Raw genomic sequence first — 18,181 nt, forward strand, 5'->3', positions numbered from 1 at the left:
GTTTATAACTAAATTGCACAGGAGGCAACTGGGGGATTACTGTAATATTTCTATCAACCTAACCATTAAATAATATTTAAGAGGGTCAAACAACTCTTTTTCTCTCTCAGAGAAGACACTATCTAGCTAGATTCACCTGGTTTTTGACTTCAAGACAACCTTCTGTGAACTTCCACTAAGCAAGTCTCAAAAGATCATTTTTGTCAGAAAACGGGAAATCCCCCCAACCAAAAAAATAACCCCCCAAACGCTCTGTTTGTCACTAGCATCTGTGACAGTCTACTCTACCAAGGGCACCTACATATCGGAACAGGCTGCAGTATTTAAACTACTCTGACAAGAATTCCTGAAACTCACTCTCTGGAACAGTGACTGGGATATTAGCTGCATACACAGCATATTGAGTATATGCACAAAATTGCTGTGGACAGCTATAAAACTGATGCTTAGTAAGGAGTTGCAATTTGCTGGCAAAGGAAAACTTGTCCAGAGTCCTAAAGATGGTCCGTTCATCTATCCCAGGATTTTAGATGGAGTATTAGACAATCTCTTATATTCCATTATATAGAATTATGCAGTTATACAGAATTACAGATTGGGTAACCAGACTTCAGTACATGGTAAGTTATAAGTACAAATGATACAGAAGTCAATTTGTATACATCTGGGGGAGGAAAGGGTGATGCCAGCAGCCAGTACAGATTTTTTTTGGTGTCCTTTTTTGACAAAGAAACCAGTTGGACAGATGAAGGGGTGCAATAGATATAGTATACTTGGACTTTTTTCTGGGTTTCTGATCAAATTCCACAGTACAATCTCATAAGTAAACTGGAAAAAATGTGGGCTAGATACAATTAGTATTAGATAACGCAATAACTACAAGCAAGGAAAGGGTCATTATAAATGGATCAATGGCAGAATGGCAGCAGGTTTTGAGTGTCCACAGAGATCTGTCCCAAGCTGGTATCATTTAACAAGTTTATTAATGGTCTGAGCTCCAGAACAGACAGTTTCAAAGAAACATCAAGCTGAGGCTGCAAAACTGTGAAGAACTGCAAAGAATAGGAGTAGATTTCAAAAGGGTTTTGAGAAACTGGAGGCCTGGGCTACAAAAAAAATGAGCTGAAGTTCAACATAGACAAATGTAAGGTGATACAGCTAAGACAACAGTAACCAAATACACAAATGAAGATTAGGGTATAACTGGATGGATGGTAACACTGCTGAGAAGGATCTAGGAGTTCTGGTGGATCACAAACCCAACATAAGTCAGCAGTGCAACAGTCACAAAAATATGTAATTTGGGGCTGTAAACAGGATTAAATGCAAGACACGGAAGGTGATGGTAACAGTTTACTCAGTGCTGGTTAAACCTCAGATAGAGGTCTGAAGATCTGGGTTCTACATTGTAAGAAGGATATGGAGAAGCTGGATGGGCCCACAATATGACAAAAATAAAAAAGGGATTCACAGGGTTGGATGAGAGGTCCCTTCCAAACCTATGGTCCAGCAGTTTTGGACTCTCTAGGCATCTCCTACTCACAAAGCTACTTATGTCATAGCCAGACTTGAGGGGTAAGGGAGTTGTGGAGACTTCTCCAGTGACCCATTGGCACAGGTTGCAGCAGCTGAGCACAGAACACACATTTGCAGTGTCCCCAAACTGAGAGAAGACAGCTGTGGATCCTCTACACTGAAAATCCTCTTCAAAGTGATCTTAAGTGTGTTAAAAAAAAGACACATTTTTTCCCCCAAACATACATATAGTCAGTGCAGCAAATATTCTTCTATAATATAAAAAGTAATGACATTTCCATAAGGAGGAAAAAGCTTCACTGAACAAGTACCTGTCCATCTTATTTAAAGCTATAAATGTACAAAGTCAGGCTCTGCAGAGTTAACCTTTCTTTAAACTGATATTCACAATCTACATAGCTTCAAGATTCTATTTCAGCCTTTTATTCTCCAGTAAAAGAATGACATTTTAAGTTCAGTACAAGACGTATTGGCTGGCTAATTCCCTTAAGTAAACTAGCAGAATCAATTATTAAGAGGTGTGAAACTGTAGAGGAAAGGAGCCACCTTGCTTAGTAGAACAATCAATTCAAGTCTAAAGAAAGCATTGATTTAATTTTGTGTAAGAAAAAATGTCAAAAATCTGTATTATGGTTGCATTCTCCTACACAAGGATTCTCTTTTTTGGTTCTTATCTTTGCTTATTCTTGCACACCCAAAATGCAGTGAGAAAATAATAAAATATATATATGTGCAAATCTATAACTTCTTGGTCATCACAGTCCTATGGAAAATATATGTTTTGTACAACAACAAACACGCAGATTCAACATCTGGACATTGAAAAATTAATCTAGTCCTAGTTGAAAGAATGTATAGAGAATAAGCCATCGAGTCACTGAATTAGGCCAGCAGTTGCCATGGGTTCCCAGTCTTGATTCAGCCAGACATCAGCACAGCCTAGAAAAGGGTGCTTAATCACCACCACTTGAATTGTGGAGACGACCCTTCCCAACTTTTGAGGCGTGTTAGGAGGATTAAATATATTAGGGAGGTCTTTACACATGTTCCTGGGGGAGTGGGGGTGGGGAGAAGGGCTTTAATTACAGCAGCTCTAGGAAGTAGTTACTCTAATTAAAATGCCTGCAGCATCTCATATATTCAGTGTCCCATGCTTCAAAATGGCAGTGGGGGTGCTTTAACTAATGCTCACTGAACAACCTTTAGTTAGAGCGCCCTGCTGCCATTTTGAAGCATTGGGATGCTGAAGACATAAGATGCTGAGTTTGCTGGAGCATGCTAATTAGCATACTCTAGAAGACTTGATTAATCGAGTCTGCTCTGACACATTCTAATTAGAACCCGTTAGAACAGTGTCCCAGCATGCATCAGTGCCCTTAATAACTGACAGGTAAGGAAAACATTATTCACCTCCAAAATGGTTTTGTTTGATTCAAATCCAAGTCAACTGAATTTACTGGACAGAGTCAACTGAAAACAAATTTCAGGCTTCATTCAGAAGACTGGGATAAATCTACAGCAAGGATTTAAACCAAGGTCTCCAAACTCTAAGGAGAGCCCCTAACCACTGGGTGGTGAGGTATTCTGTAGCAGAGCTCTCAAATTCTGCCACTGAAGCTATTCCATTTTGTGGAAATGCTCAAAGAACCTAGAATATGGATGTAACCACCACGATGCAGAGTTACAACACACATTTTGTCTGGACCACTTCATATTTATATATGTCATGAAGGTAGAACAGGACAGCATATAGAAGGTAATACAGGAAGCAGCTGCATCAGGAACTGGGCTCAGTTAAGGTCAGTGATGGCAGTAGGCGGGTTCCTCCTTCCCATGCCTGCTGCTGGCCAGTGGGGGACACTGGGGGAGAAGGGGCAGTCAAGCAGGAAGAAGTGTCTGCAAGGAGGGCAGGGGGCAGGGCCAGAGGGTTTTTGGGCTCCCCCTGTGCCTGCATCAACTGGACACAGTGGCAGGTGAAAACCTCCTTCCAACATCTAGACCCTGCCATCAGGGGACGCATTGCAGCTGAGGGGCAGGGAGCAAGAATAGAAAGGATGAACGTGAACACCACAACCGCTATCCTCAGTGGAGCCCAGTCCCCTATAAAAATGCTCCCTGCAGTCCCTGGCAGGAATGGGGCAGATGCAGCTCTGAGGCTCCCTCCATATCCCAGTCGGCTAGGGGCAGCACCAACAGTGGCGAGACAGGTCCCTGTCTTCAAGTCCCTAATCCCTACCCAGCTCCTGGATGTCCCCCACCAGCCACTCCTCACCTCCATCCTCCCACAGTGCAAGAGGTAGTGTGGCATACCTTCTTCAAGAAATTCTAGATCCACCAGTGTACCATCTAAATGTTTTTTTAAGTAAATCAATACCAGCAGAATCTCACTGGACTACAAGGAGACGGACACCCCTCCTTCTTGAGTTGAAACTGCCTGTGCTAGGATTATTTATTTATTCATGTTATCTAATACTAGAACTTTCCTCTTTTTCTAAAAGTTGATTTAGGGGTTTTTTTTCCTGGAAAACTGGGGATTTATGGGGTTTGTCACTGTTTTGAATGCCACTCTCTTTCTGGAAAGGTCTTTGACCAGGTTAATAACACCTAAGACTATGTCTGTAACAGTGGTTCTCACCCTTTTGAGAGGCACCCCTCAGAAAATGCCATCTCTTAGGTTTCACTCATTTTGTGATAAGAGAAAAATAAAGTAATTCTTATGCTGAAGAGAACTCAGAAAATACCGCAACAGGCTGGAATGTTTCTGGCACTATGGATTCCTATTTGCAGTCTTTGGGCTTATCTTGTGAATCATGGGTAGGGGTTATGCAAACCTGACAGTGCTAATATAGCATGGTACCCTGGTAATCCCTTAAAAGGAACTCATGGTACTCTGGTTAAGAGTCACTGCTCTATGCAGTGCAAACACACCCCGCATTAGACCTGCAGAAGTGGTACAGCCTTGTTAGCATAGTGATCTGCCCAAACAAATAATTTTTTTCAGCCAAGCTACCTAGTGCAGCCATATAGACCTCTGCTAAAATAATGATACTACTTCCAGGTCTATAGCCAGCATGCACACAACTAGCACACAGTTTGCCTGCATGGAGCTGCATTAACTGAAGCTGATGTGCAGAAAGTGAGGAATACCTTTTCTTAACCAGTCACTCTTTGGGATTAGTCTTAAGGCTAGCACAAAGGCATATTACAAAAGTAATTAGCGACATTCATGTTTTTTCACGGAGTTAAGCAGGATGGATCAATGTTGCATGTAGATGCCTGAAAATGCCACTCAGATGCTCAATACAAGGGGCAGGATCTGACCCTAGGTAGCTGCAAACACACATGGCCAATTAATTTAAGTGGTCATCTGGTTGGTGAGAACACAATGAATGGTTGTTCTTACATATTTTTATTGTGAAGGTGACTATGGGCTTCATGAAAAGTTAAAGGGGATCTACTAGGCCTGCGCATGGAAGATAGCTATATGGAAATGTATGCACATAATTTGCACATACCTTAGTATGCAGATCAAAGCTTCTTCCCTGAAATTTGAGCTTGGTTTCTTAAACGTATCCACCTACACAGCTTTGCCAGTGCTTAGATTTATTCTTTCAGCAGGTATTCTAATTAGTAGTTTTTGATCATAATAGGCACTTGTTTTTGAAAAAAAAGGAAAAACCTCTACAACCATTAACTAATTAATTTTCCAATCACTCCTGTAAGATAAGTGCGGTCTGTTCTCCTACTACAAAAGCAAGGTAAGGGAGATGGGAAAATCTGAGAAGTGCAAAGGACTCTGCACGACTCATCTAAGGTTATCACTCTAGAGTTAGTATCAGAACTCAGACATTTGCAATCTAAAGCTGGACCACCAGAACATGCCTTCTCAAAAGGTAGAAGCTGAAATAAAATCCTCACTTTCAAACTAGGGGGAAAATATATTCCAATAATAAACCTCACAATATCCCTTTATTTTGAATAGGTTTCTGATAAAGCAGATGAAAAGCAGAACATTTCATATCTATCCCAAGCTGTAAATTTTCTTTTTAAAACGAGAAGCCATTCATCCTTTTCACAGTGTCTGCAGATTCAGGGGAATCTGGTTTCTTTTGTTGCCTCAAGTCATGTTCACAATATTTGTGACATGAAATTTAATGGAAAGAGTTTGTGTATAAAAAAAATCAGGATTAACATCTGAAGAACGTCAGTGTTACTAGCAAGGTATAACACACCAGTTAGATCTAAAAGCTGGGGAGGACATAGTAAGGCAGTAACAAACGTATATCTGAACGAAGAGCAATGGATACTTCCTTTTTTTAATCATTTACTATCCTCTACCAACTTTTCTATAGGAGGCCAGTAATCTAGATAGGATATGAGATGCTTAGAAACTGAAAACATCTGATCAGTATTGTTGGGAAGAAAACCTTCCTGAGTGTTTTCTGCCATCCTGTTCCATAAATTCTGTCCCCTAATAAAGATTTTTTTTTTTTTTTTAAACCAGCAGACAGCACTGAGTTTCCGACTGTGTAAAATGACTCAGGGTCTTCTACTCTTGCAGCCCACTTAATGATGCGCAGAACTTAGAAAGCCTGAAGGGACGTGTAACTGACGCTTCAGCTGCCAGCTATTTTTGCCTATTAAAATGCAGCAGTGTTACAATGGTATTGCCTAATGCCCATCACCAAAACACAGGCACCTCCTGAATGCACCATTTTGCACCTAATAAACAAAGCTTCCTTGATAACTGCCTAAAACAAAGAGAAAAGTGCAATCATGCATAGAAATCGAAACTGGAAGCTACACAAGGCGGGGGTTTAATTAGTTGATAAATGCTATAAACAGGACAAAAAACATGGAAAAATACTAAAATACAAACCAGAGCTCATATACGGATAGCTTTGTTGCTTATCAGGGAATTCCAAACTGGGTCACCTTACATTAGCCTTCCAGCATGCAAAGGCTTAACACAGCATTCATTCTGTTTTGGAGGAGCAGAGCAGAACTTTATAAAACGTTTTCAAGGCAGGTGGGGCAGCAATCCATTTTTGCTAAAGTTCTAACAAACTGGTATCTCCAAGCGTGGCATGACACTGCTGAAAGCTAAAAGAAATGATTAAAAGATAATCGCATCAGAGCACAATTCAGCATTCTCTCTGGAAAGCCAGCTTGACTGCATATATATGGAGGAGACATTTTGTGGGGAAGAGCTTCGTTCATATTAACATTGAAGTGTCAGATGTATGAAGTTGTAAGTGTGGATAGATCTCTATGCAGCTACACAATGACAATTTTGAGGTCTGCAAGAGTTTGCTTTCTCTCGTCCTGTCATCCTTGTGGTCAAGGAGGCCTTAACAGAATGGTAGAGAATGTCTGGGTTAGTACATTTCCACCAGGGTACCACAGCGCCCTGGGGAGCCATGATGGTGCCACAGGTTGCCATGCAAAACTGCCCTGTGAGCTGTGCATAATGACTACACATGGTTCATAAAATAAACCCAGAGATTTTTACATATGAATCCATAGTGTCAAAGACATTGTGATCTGTTGTCACATTTCCTAGTTCTTTGCAACAGAAGAATTACTCTATTATTTTTCTGTAGTCACGAAACAAGTTAAAGCTAAGAGCTGGCATTTTCTAATTGTCACTTTGAGTCTAACAAGGGGTGTCTTGAGATTTAAAAGATAGAGAATGAGTGGTCCAGGTAAAGGAATTGCTGCTGCAGTAGGGTGTGCAGATGGCATGGGGATCAAGGTGGCAATTTGATATTTGGGATTTGACAACGTTTTTGTTCCATTTTTACTTTTGCTACTCATCTTATGAATCACACATTTATATGGAGCAAGGTCATATATATGCCAGTATTAGAAGAATATAGTAGCTTTCTCACCTTCTGAATGGCAAACTCTCTGCACAAGTATACACAACTGCAAGTCTCTCTACAGATTATTCTAACCCAGGATATACTTATGAATACAGTTTTGACTTGCTAACTTGAGGTTCTATATGATTTCTATGTCATTTCTAACATTATACCTATATTTTTAGCAAAACTTTGACAAACAGTGTGTGTTAAACTGCCTTTCTTGCTCCCAGACATCGTTATGAGGTTGAGCAATGTAAAACAAGGATGAAGGAATTCTATAAACTCTTTTGATCATTTTAGACAGATGTATATTTATTGTTCAAAAAAGGATCTTTTCATTTCCATCTATTTTTTAAATAGCATACCGATGGAATAAAGGTGCAAAGTCAATCACAAGAAAAAGAAACATAAAAGCTTTCCATGGGTCACATTGTGGTTTTCAAGACACCTGAGCATACACATTTAAGAACACAACATGTTTGCTGGGAGGAAAAAGATCATTTTAATATTTCTATCAGGACTGGTTTAGGGCATCTTGCCTTAATTCCTGAAGGTGCAAATTGTTCAAAGAAGGGTTCTGCAGTTAACTGTAGAATGGGAAACTGCAGGTCAAATATGCATGCAGAGAACTAAAATCAAAACCCACCATCTCAGCCACGCTGCCCCCTCCAACTTCAAAGAATTAATGTTTTCAAATGCCTTTCTGCTGGCAATTCATTATTCAGATGAACAGTGCATGCGAACAGGCTCATATCTGGGTATTATTCAGCTTTTCCATTGACTCAGACTTTCTAAGTCAATGGTTCTTACAAAAGGTATTTCATGAAACATTTGTCTTTTTAATGGGAACTGCAGTATTTCTGGCCTTGGAACAGTTACAGTGATACAACATGCAATTTTATTAATATTTCAGCTCTCTACAGATTTTATAGCTGTAATAGATTTTTTTTTTGCATGGGTTTAGGAAGATTACAGAATAAGAAAACTAATCATTTCAGAGTACCGATTTGACACAGAATGGGTTTTAAGCTGATCAGCACTCAAAGCCAGAAGCATGCTGTCTTCTTCAGAATAGGCTCAAATGATTTTTACAGTAAAATCAAGGTTTTAAAAGTACCATGTGAAGTAAACACTACCAGGGGAATGTCTCAAGAATATCTATACAGAATTTTAAAAAGCTTAGCTATTCAATGTATATTAAGGACTTCTCCCTGTGCGACCGGGCAAGGGAACAGAGCTCCCTCCTGCTGCTCAGGCCTGGGCCAGCACCTTCTCCTCCCCCCAAGACCTGAGCCAATAAGCTGGGAGGGGAGGAGGGTAAGGAGGTGAAAGGGGCGTGGGGAAGGGTGCTGCGCATGTTACCCTACACCGAGCCATGCCAACAGCCTTTTCTGTCTCCTCTCTGTGACAGCCGAGGGACACGGCAGGGCCAGTGCTCATCCAGAGCTGATGAGCACCAGCCAAGGCTATCATGCCACCCTGTGAGGGGCCTCTGGGATGCTGGGGGATTGCAACTGAACTTGAGTCACAACAGAAACTGGTATATAGACATTTGATAAAGTGAACTAACATAAAGTGCTTTAGTTTGATACCACATCCAACCAGGGTTATTTTAGATCTGCCATTTTTAAAGCAATCTATGTGCAGTGAATTTCTGTTTGGTTACAGCTGTGGAGTGCTTTCTGCGCGCTTATCACATGCTAAGTGTACCATCTGTACACTTAATGTCAGGAATGTATCTTTTGCCATCCATAGGAAAATCTGGCCAAATTATAAGCCTTTGAATATTTGTAGCTCGCATAGTCAGCAGAGAGTCTCTCTAAAATTTTAGTTCCAGGATGCTCCAAGCTGGAGACAGGATCAGGTACTAGAACTGAAAACAGGGTGCTTGTTTTTCTTGTAGTCTCAGTGCCTGCTGCTGAAACTCAAGTGGCATGAAGGCAGCCTGATTTGAACTCAGGAATGGGACAAGAGAGAAAAGGTGCAATGCCTAATGGGACACAAAACTGGTGGGAGATCACAGCTGGGACTGAAATCTGGGAGGGAGGGGCCTGGAAACCAAGTAGAGAGAACCAGGAATAGGGACAATAAAACAGTGAACAAAGGAAAGAAGCTGAAGTCAAACAAGCAGGGAGAGACGTGGATTGGGGTAGAAGTTGGATGGGATGGGACAGAAGCGAAAAAAGGTTCTGCTTCAACTGTGGGCCCCTTCTTTCCATGGCTAGAAACGACGGCTGAGAGAAACAGCACCATTCTGCTTCGAATTCCATTTTAATGGAATGGTGCTTTGTTTTGAGTTTCGTTTAGTCTAGTTGAAACTGTTTCGCTGCTTTGACACTGTTTCGATGTTTCACCCACAGGCTATAATGGGGAAGCATGAAACTGTGTATAACTTTGTCTTTTCTAGCCTGATTCATATGAAACTTGCAGGGATGGTAGCCTCTTCTGAGGGCATGATGCTCACCAAGTTTCAAGGAGGTAGGTGCAGAGGTTTCTGGAAAACTGCACCTCAAGGTGCTGACAAGCAAAACTGTCATGTGCCAGCAGCAGCAGCCTCCTGTCATCCAGCAGGTAGATCTGGGGGCCCACACCCTTGGGAGGGCTGTGGGACTCTGGCAGACTCCTTCCAGGATTGCAGCCCCAATCCACCTGCCAGATGACAGGAAGCTGCTCCTGCCACCTGGGACTGGTGCTAGGTGCAACCCACACTCAGCATCAGGAAGATTGGTGCTGCCGCCCATCCCAGGCAGCAGGAGCAGCCTCTTGCGATCCAGCAGGCAGACTGGGGTCCCCCCGTACCCCTGAGGAGTCCAACAGAGCCCCACAGCCATCCCGGGGTGCAGGCCCCTGATCTGCCTGCCGGATCACAGGAGCCTGGCTCCTGCCGTCTGGGACTGGTGTTAGCACCAAACTTCCCAGTGCCAGGTGTGGGCTGCGCCCAGTGCTGTCACAGGCAGCAGGAGCAGCCTCCTGTGATCTGGCAGGCAGATTGGGGGCCTGCACCCCTGGGAGGGCTGCGGGGCCCTGCCAGACTCCTCCCGGGCGCGTGGGCAGTGCCCCAATCTGCAGGCTGCACCCAGCACTGGGAAGGTTGGTTCTGCTGCTGGCCCCAGCTGGCAGCAACAGCATGCTGTCATCTGGCGCACGGATCTGGGGGCTGGCACCCCCAAGAAGGGCTGGGGGCTGTGCCACATTCCTCCCAAGGGGTGCAGCACCCAGATCAGCGCGCAATGACAGGAGGCTCCTGCTGACGGCTGGGACCAGAGCTGAAGCCAAGCCCGGCTTTGAAACTTGAAACATTTTGAAAGTTTTGAAATGTTTCTAGTTCTTTCTTTTCAATGCCCTTTCAAAGGCTTTTGTTTCATTTAGTTTTGAGCTCAAAACACATTGAAACAGCTTCAAAATGAAATACGTGGTGAAATTTCGCACAGCTCTAATAGAAACCCGTTATTCCACCATTGCCCACATGTATCTGTTAAACCACAAGCAAAGTGTCTCATCTCTCCCTCAGACTGTCCCACATAAAGGACATTTGCTACTTCTATTAGTTACTCTATTAGAGATCTGTGCATTGGAAATAAAAGTTCAGATGCTGCTGATAGTCTACATGTAGAAATTTCAATTTTTTTTCAATTTGCTTTTTAAAGGATGTAGGAAATGACACACCAAAATTCTAGGTCAGGGTACAGATGCATGTAGCTTAAATGAACATAATTAAGGTTATGCCATTTTCTAGGAAGTTTTCTAGGTATGGTATTTTCTAAAATCTCATCTTTTTCCCATTTTGTACATATCTGAAGGCAAGTAAAGGAACTTTCCCTGCTTTCCCACTAAGAGATGATCACACAAACAAGGCTGTGGCATGTATTACCTATTCAGTAGTACTTATGCCAGATGGATGCACTTACACACTCTGGTAAACAAAATCTATAAGCATGTGGCCATTATACAATCCTGTGGCTATCATAGCTGAATTTCTGATTTTTTGAGTTTCTCATGTTCAACTTAAAAACAGCAGCAATAACAAACAAACTAACCCCCTTGAAACATTTGGTGGGAAGGATATGGACTGTGAACAACTTCAATTACCTCACAGTGATGCCAGCCTCCCATATTCTCTCCTTGTTCATTTCATACCTATTTTGTAAAACATGTTATTTTTGGATCAAGGATTTTTAACATACATGTATAGCTACAGACCACTAAAATGTGGAAAAGCTGTTGTTACTGATATACTGTCTGTGCCTTCACTATCTTCAGTATATTATTTTTTAACAAGAACTTAAGTGCACAGTCTGCAAATATCTAAAACTGATAGAAGAGGATATGAAGACAATTAAATTGAAGCTGCTTTTGCTGCAGTTCCCACACAGCAATGTCCAAACATTGTAATGGAGATGTCAATTCCCTGTGTTGTGATAACAGTGAAACCAACAGCAAATATGTGAATGAGGGAGAGACAGGGAATGAATATTCCAGTAGTGATTGCCTTATGACAGGTCTCAGAGAAGTAGACACTAGTTTAGGATGGTCACTTGCTGGAGGGCTAGTTGTCAATCTTCAGCTTGAGAGTTTAAAAAAAAAAAAAATATCCAGCAAGCCTCCACAGCAAATCATTTTATTTAAATAAATCTCTCCATAGCATTTTTTTTAAATATAAGGTTAGATTTTCTTGTAGTTATGTAATACCCTGTAGACAAACAATTCTTATGCTACTAGTAAGTATGAATTAAAAGGGAGGCAAACAGTTCTTATGCTATTATGAATGTTTGCTTCTCTGTTATATTAGCTTTTGCCAAGATCTTTTGAGTAAACCTCATCTAAAGGTTTAAGACAAATATTTATATATGAAATGCAAAAAAAATCCCTCCTACTAGCACTGCAGACACCTATTTTCAGGTCCCATATTTCACATTCAGGCAAAAATATACATTCTGATTAGAAACCACATTATATAAGTCAAAAGATTATTGGGGCTTCTTATAAAAAAACAAGTTACAACCTCTACTACAGAGAAGTTAGCCTGGCTTTCTGATATTTAGATACCATGTCACTATTTCTTTGGGATTTAGGAAAATGCCTGTATATCAAGATTTGTTTCGGATAAAAATAGATATTCTTTGGAATAATGGCACTAGCGTCTTTGCTGGCTTAAAAAAGAAAAGATTATAGTATCACTTAAAGGTTTTATTTTTCTTCAGACTCATTCCTTTCTCTTCCCTTTTTCTTCTGCACTGTTCCATCTATCCTCTTTGCCATATTCCGAGGCCATGAACAAAGCAACATTTCTGAAATCTTCCTATCTAGTTTGCGAAATCAACAGTCCTTGATTGAAAATACTCATGGAGGATTCCAACAGAAAAACCTAGAGAGCCAAGAACCTAAGAGTATTATGGAATCATATAATCCAGACAGCTCAGTCTTTTACTCAGACCAATTTCCTGTTGCTCATTAGTTTAAATTCTCCATTGTTTGAATGTGTAACACAGAGATCTAGATTTTCAGTGCAGCTGCTCTGTTCTCTTCACTTCCAACACTTCAAATCACCATCTACTCTAAGAGGTGTGATTAAACCCTAATATCAAATTTCTATTATCATATAAATGAGTGAAAGTGATTTGTCAAGATTTAAATAGAAAATGTGCCAGGTGGGAAATGCTATTTGATGAAAGAAAAGATGCTCAAGTTGTACAAGTAACTGTTTTGCCTGGAATCTTCCCTATGCTCTCAATTTAAATAAAATAACCATTTAAAGACACTAAATTAAATATCAAAAAGGAAGAAACATAATTTATTCTCTATCAGTTACCCTACCAAGCCATACTGTTGATAAGAATCAACATCTGCCCATGGTTTCTGTACAGCATGTGGGCTCTAACTGTAAATTAACACATTGTCAGAAAAAAAAATCCTGTGAAGATGTCTTTACATATGTTCTGTGAGAATTAAAGAAGTCCTATACAAAAAGGTAGCCCTGCTAGCTTTCAAAGAAACACAATGTAGGCTGGAGAGTCCCTTATGCAAGGAAAACAGGAATATTTTTTTTTCATTTTATCACTCAATCAAATTCTCTATGACAACATACTTAAATTACAAAAGGGTGACATTTATTTATCCACAATATAGCTGTTTGTAGTATAAAACAGTGGCAGGTTTGTCTGCTTAGTTGCTAGCTCACCTTCCTGCAGACAAAGAAAACCACAAGTATACTTTTTGTACTTCAACCTAAAAATGCCAAGTATTTTCTAGAACATTATGATTTTCAAACAGAAACAGTGAGCTTACCAACTTCATCTTGAATTTCCTCAGCAACTGCTGGTACATTGTAAAGAAGGGAAAGAGATTGGTTCATGCGTTCATATATCACACGTAGGTGTGTCATAACCTACAGGATGAAAAGATCCAATGAGAGGAAAGCATTAGTGCTTTGCACACTAATCATCTTATTTTCATCCAATGCAAAGCAAGACAGCGGTATAAACACATGGCCCATGGATTCTGTGACTCTGCAATCTTTCACTGAATTCACCACTGTCCTGCAGCTGGCCCAAAACTGGTCCTATAGCCCACCCCCCTTAGTGTGTCCCTATATCCCAGCTTAGATCTTCTGCCTTTGTGCCTCTACTTCTGCCACAAGAGGGATTAGGGCAGGGGTAGCAAGCCCTAGCGTGGGTGTCAGAGTGTGGCATGCAAAAAATTTTTGCTTGGCACGTGTGCCTTGGGGCAGATGGCGGGGAAGGGGCTAGGGCTGCACTACCACAACACAAGGATCGGGCCCCCTGTAGCTGCCCCACCGTCCGCTCCTGGCACACCAACTTCTTACGAGTCAAAGTTACGAATGTTTTTGGCACTCTGCACAAAAATGTTGCTGACCCCTGGATTAGGGTTTCTGCCCAACCCATGAACTGAATGCCAGTATCAAGGAAGCTGGTGTGAAACAAGAAGTCATAACTGTTTTGTCCAAACAGTCTGATAGATTCTTTTTGACTAAAACCTGTATGGAGAAGTGTCAGTTCTGGGGGGAAGGGGGATGCTATATATTAGTCAAGAACTGAATGACCCCAAATTGAAAACAAATCTCAGCTGGAAACCAAAATAGATCCATTCAAAAAAGCTGTCTTGTAGCTCATGAGAAAATACGTATGTTATCTGATGTCCCTTTTAGGGTAAACTCCTCACCAGGACTTAATTTCCCACGATGCACATAGCTATGGAACTGTCCTGAAGTACTCTTTTCTACTCACTAAAGGAGGGGACCATGGCGTTTCATGAAAAACAGTCCGACTAGGGACCCCAACTTATGTAGAAAAATGGAAAAATGAGGTACCCAAACAATAATTCCCATAAGAAATGCAACAGCTTGTAAGAACTGAAATATTTAGGCTTTCAAACAAAACATTTACATTTTCAATTTCACCAAAAAGTCAAAATTTTCCAAAACCCCCCTTAATTTTATGACCAGCTCTATCTGTAAACAAGATATAAAAGACAAACATCTCTCAGCACTAAAACTTCAGTTTTAGAATCTGTTCTTTTGTGCAGAGAACACAGTGTTCAAGACAGTTACATTTAGAACTACATCAGTACTATTTTGTTTCTATTTCTCACTCTTCCTTTTTTAGGAACTGTCAAACTTTCCTTGCTTGAGTTGCCAGACAATAAGAAAAAACTTCCTAATTGTAAAGATACTTAAGCATTGATATGGATTACTGAGGATGGTGGTAGAATCTCCATTTTTGTTCTGGTGGAGTTTTTTTTTTGTTTTGTTTTGTTTTTTAAAGAGGTGCACCGATACATCAGACTGATATCAGATCAGCACTGATGTAAAGAATTTACTATATCAGAAATTGGCCATTTGGCCGATAAATGGCCTGTGCATGCATGCAGCTGCAGTGCAGGCCGCGAGAAGCACAGACCAGCAGCGTGGAGAGCTGCCTCCAGCTTGTAAGTCTGGTGTGATGGACAGGGAGGGGGGAGAGAAAAGGTTGGGGCAGGCAGATTTAGGGTGAGGGATGGGTGGGGCTGGGGCAGGGGCTGGGTCAAGCGCTGCCCTGCTGGGGCACGGCAGGGCAGGTGCAGCATGGAGGTGTGGCTTGTCCGGGGTCGTGGGGACGGGTGAAGCAGCTCCTGCCATCGCGTGCCGCTTGGCTGGGAGCCACTGGACCTGTGGCTCGTTCAGCACTTGTCCGGGAGGGCAGGGGCGCATGCGCCACTGGAACTGTGCAGGGCCGGCTAGGTCCGGGGCTGCACCAAGCTGTTCCTGGCAGAGTGGGGCTGCACTGGGAAGGGGCTATGGCAAATTTGTGGCTGCAGTGCAGGCTTGCCTTGCCGGGAAGAGTTTGGAGCAGCCCAGGCCCCAGCCCACCCCACACAGATCCAAGGGCACACACTTCCCCTCCCTGCACTCCCAGACGAGCGACCAGATCACCAGCTCCCAGACGAGTGGCACGCAGTGGCAGGAGCTGCGCCCCCCTCCCTGCGCCCTTGGAAGAACCACAGCTTCATGCCATGCTTGCCTCACCCAAGTAGCCCCAGCCCCAGACCTCCCTCACAAGGCTGTGGCCTTGATCTGTCCCCCCAGCCCCTTTCCTAATGGGGCTTGGGGGACAGAGCCCCTAAAGCATGTGTCAGATTCAGGCAGTGACAACATCTATGGACACTATGAAGTGTCCTGTGCAATGCATACAGAAGTCTTGGTTAGACTCTTTAACACCCTCCTTGTACAGAATCTTGCTTCAGAAAGTGGACTATTTTTACAATTCTTTCATATTTGTTCAACAGCATCCGCATGTACTGATTGGGAAACTGTTAACTTAAATTAGCCGAAATTTTTTTCCAGAAAACTACTGTGAAACATGAATGGTTAGCCCCCATGGTAGTGATTACCTGAGACCTGATTTGGGCAGCTTTTTTTGGATCCACCATGCGGACATGTTCAAAGTGTTTGAGGGTGTGCTGTCTGTCTTTCTGCTCGGCCCGTACATATTTCTTCAGCATGTTGAATACATGGCGAGGCTATGGAGAAAATGTAGGAGAAAAAATATGAGTTCAACATGGAGTTCTGTATAACTCAGCATCAGGATGCCTTTGATTAGAAGTTTCTTCTGAAAGCACATAACCAGTCACTGCTTACAACACCTACCTTTCAGGTGCTTCTAACAACTGCCAGAAACATCTGCCACTTGATCTGTATGGTAGGTTATGCAGCTGGGTGTTTGCAATTTTCTCTCTAAGCTATGTGGCATGTGTGGCCATGCAGGCATGCCGGCCAGCATGGCATAAGTGTGCAAGTGTGCCCGCGCATGCCACACAGCTTACAGGGAACGCTGGGTGGTTGCTACAGGTAGATGTGGCAGCTAGAAGACAGCATTTTAAGTGTTTAACATGGCTGGGTTTGAACGTATAACATCATTACTAGCATCTAACTTAGCTGTTTTAGCAAGAAATGTGTTTCCCTGCTAGCACTAACAATAAATGATTACTCTGAATGGCACCAATGGAATGGCTTAGTTATAACATATGCATCAAAGCTGGACCCAGGATTTTATGAAATGGGGTGTGGGAGCAGTAATTGGCATTGCAAAGGTGGATGCAACCCCTGGGTGACTTCAACCTCCTCCTGGCTCCTCTATACCAGGATGGGGAGACTATACCATAGGTGCAGCAGTCAGGGACTTTTTTAAAGTTCCTGAAGCAGGTAAGAATCCCCCCAACTTGCCTTCCCTGCTCAGAGGTACATCCACTCTCCCCATTCTCCAACCTGTTCTTGCCACTGTCTTAAGGGCAAGGAGAGCTCTAGAGCCAATTCAACTGGCCTGTGTGGGAGGTAGACTCATGGCCAGCAGCAGCAGTGGGCAAGTTCCTAGCTGCTACTTCTGCTGCGTGGTCAGAAAGGTTGTGTGACCAAGCCACTTCTCTGTATCTGCCCTTGGGGCTATCTTGTATACTCTGGTGAGGAGAAGCAAAGTGCATCTTCCTAGGCTGAATGCATTGTGATCACCAGAGTTTCCTTGTGTACTTCTATGACTCACCATAGGACTTCTCATGCCTTTCTACTTTAGGGATTCCCTGCCATTTCTCTCACCCCTATCCTCATTCCAGGTGCTCTGTACATCTCTCATGGTCCTTCCCCATATACCACTCTCTCATATCTCCCATGAGAGTCTTTATGTGTTCTTCAATTTTGCATCTTCTCCCCTCCTCTTTCCTCTGTAACCCCTTACTACTTTCTAGGTCTTTGTGTTTCAACTCTTGGGCTCTCCTTCATTCCAGTATAACTACTCCCATATAGGATTGCTTCTTCAATCTTGTCCCATCTCCCTACAGGTCTTCTTCTCTCCCTTCTTTCTACAGAGACTTTGGACCGTCAAGAATCCAATCTAGAGACATTTTCCACATATGGTATTTTAAGTCTTCATATGTGTAGTATGTAGTAGAGGGGCTCCCATACCTACAGCACCAGGCAGCCTGGGGACCAGGGTAATTTCCTGGGTTCAAGTTTTCACCAAAATCAATAGGCTGTCCTCAAAATTTTGGAATGAATCACTCCCATTAATCTAAATATACCATATAATAGATACTGCCCCAATTGGGTGTTAAATTTGCTTTACTTGGCTAACTGTGGTTAGAGATTAACAACAATGGTGGACATTGGCCCAAGCACTGGCAGCAAGGGGGCAGGGTGGGATGCCTGATTTTCAAAAATGTTAATCACTTATTTACTCCTACCAAAATTCATGAGAGCAACTTGGTGCTAAACACTTGGAGGAAGGGTCAGC

At 42.3% G+C, this 18,181-nt stretch overlaps 1 protein-coding gene across 4 annotated transcripts in view; it reads right to left on the bottom strand.

The window, feature by feature from the left end:
• APP (amyloid beta precursor protein) overlaps positions 1-18,181 on the bottom strand; it is a 357,591-nt gene that overhangs the window by 43,092 nt on the left and 296,318 nt on the right. For all 4 annotated transcript variants that reach the window (XM_019528781.1, XM_019528780.1, XM_019528779.1 and 1 more), the window contains 2 exons: positions 16,290-16,418; positions 13,689-13,788 (listed from right to left, as the gene is read on the bottom strand). In XM_019528781.1, the coding sequence (XP_019384326.1) occupies positions 13,689-13,788; positions 16,290-16,418 (229 nt within the window). The remainder of the gene's footprint in view (positions 1-13,688; positions 13,789-16,289; positions 16,419-18,181) is intronic.

Source organism: Crocodylus porosus, unplaced genomic scaffold (genome assembly GCF_001723895.1).
Source record: "Crocodylus porosus isolate Cpor-Errol unplaced genomic scaffold, CroPor_comp1, whole genome shotgun sequence".
Taxonomy (NCBI): Eukaryota; Metazoa; Chordata; order Crocodylia; family Crocodylidae; genus Crocodylus; species Crocodylus porosus.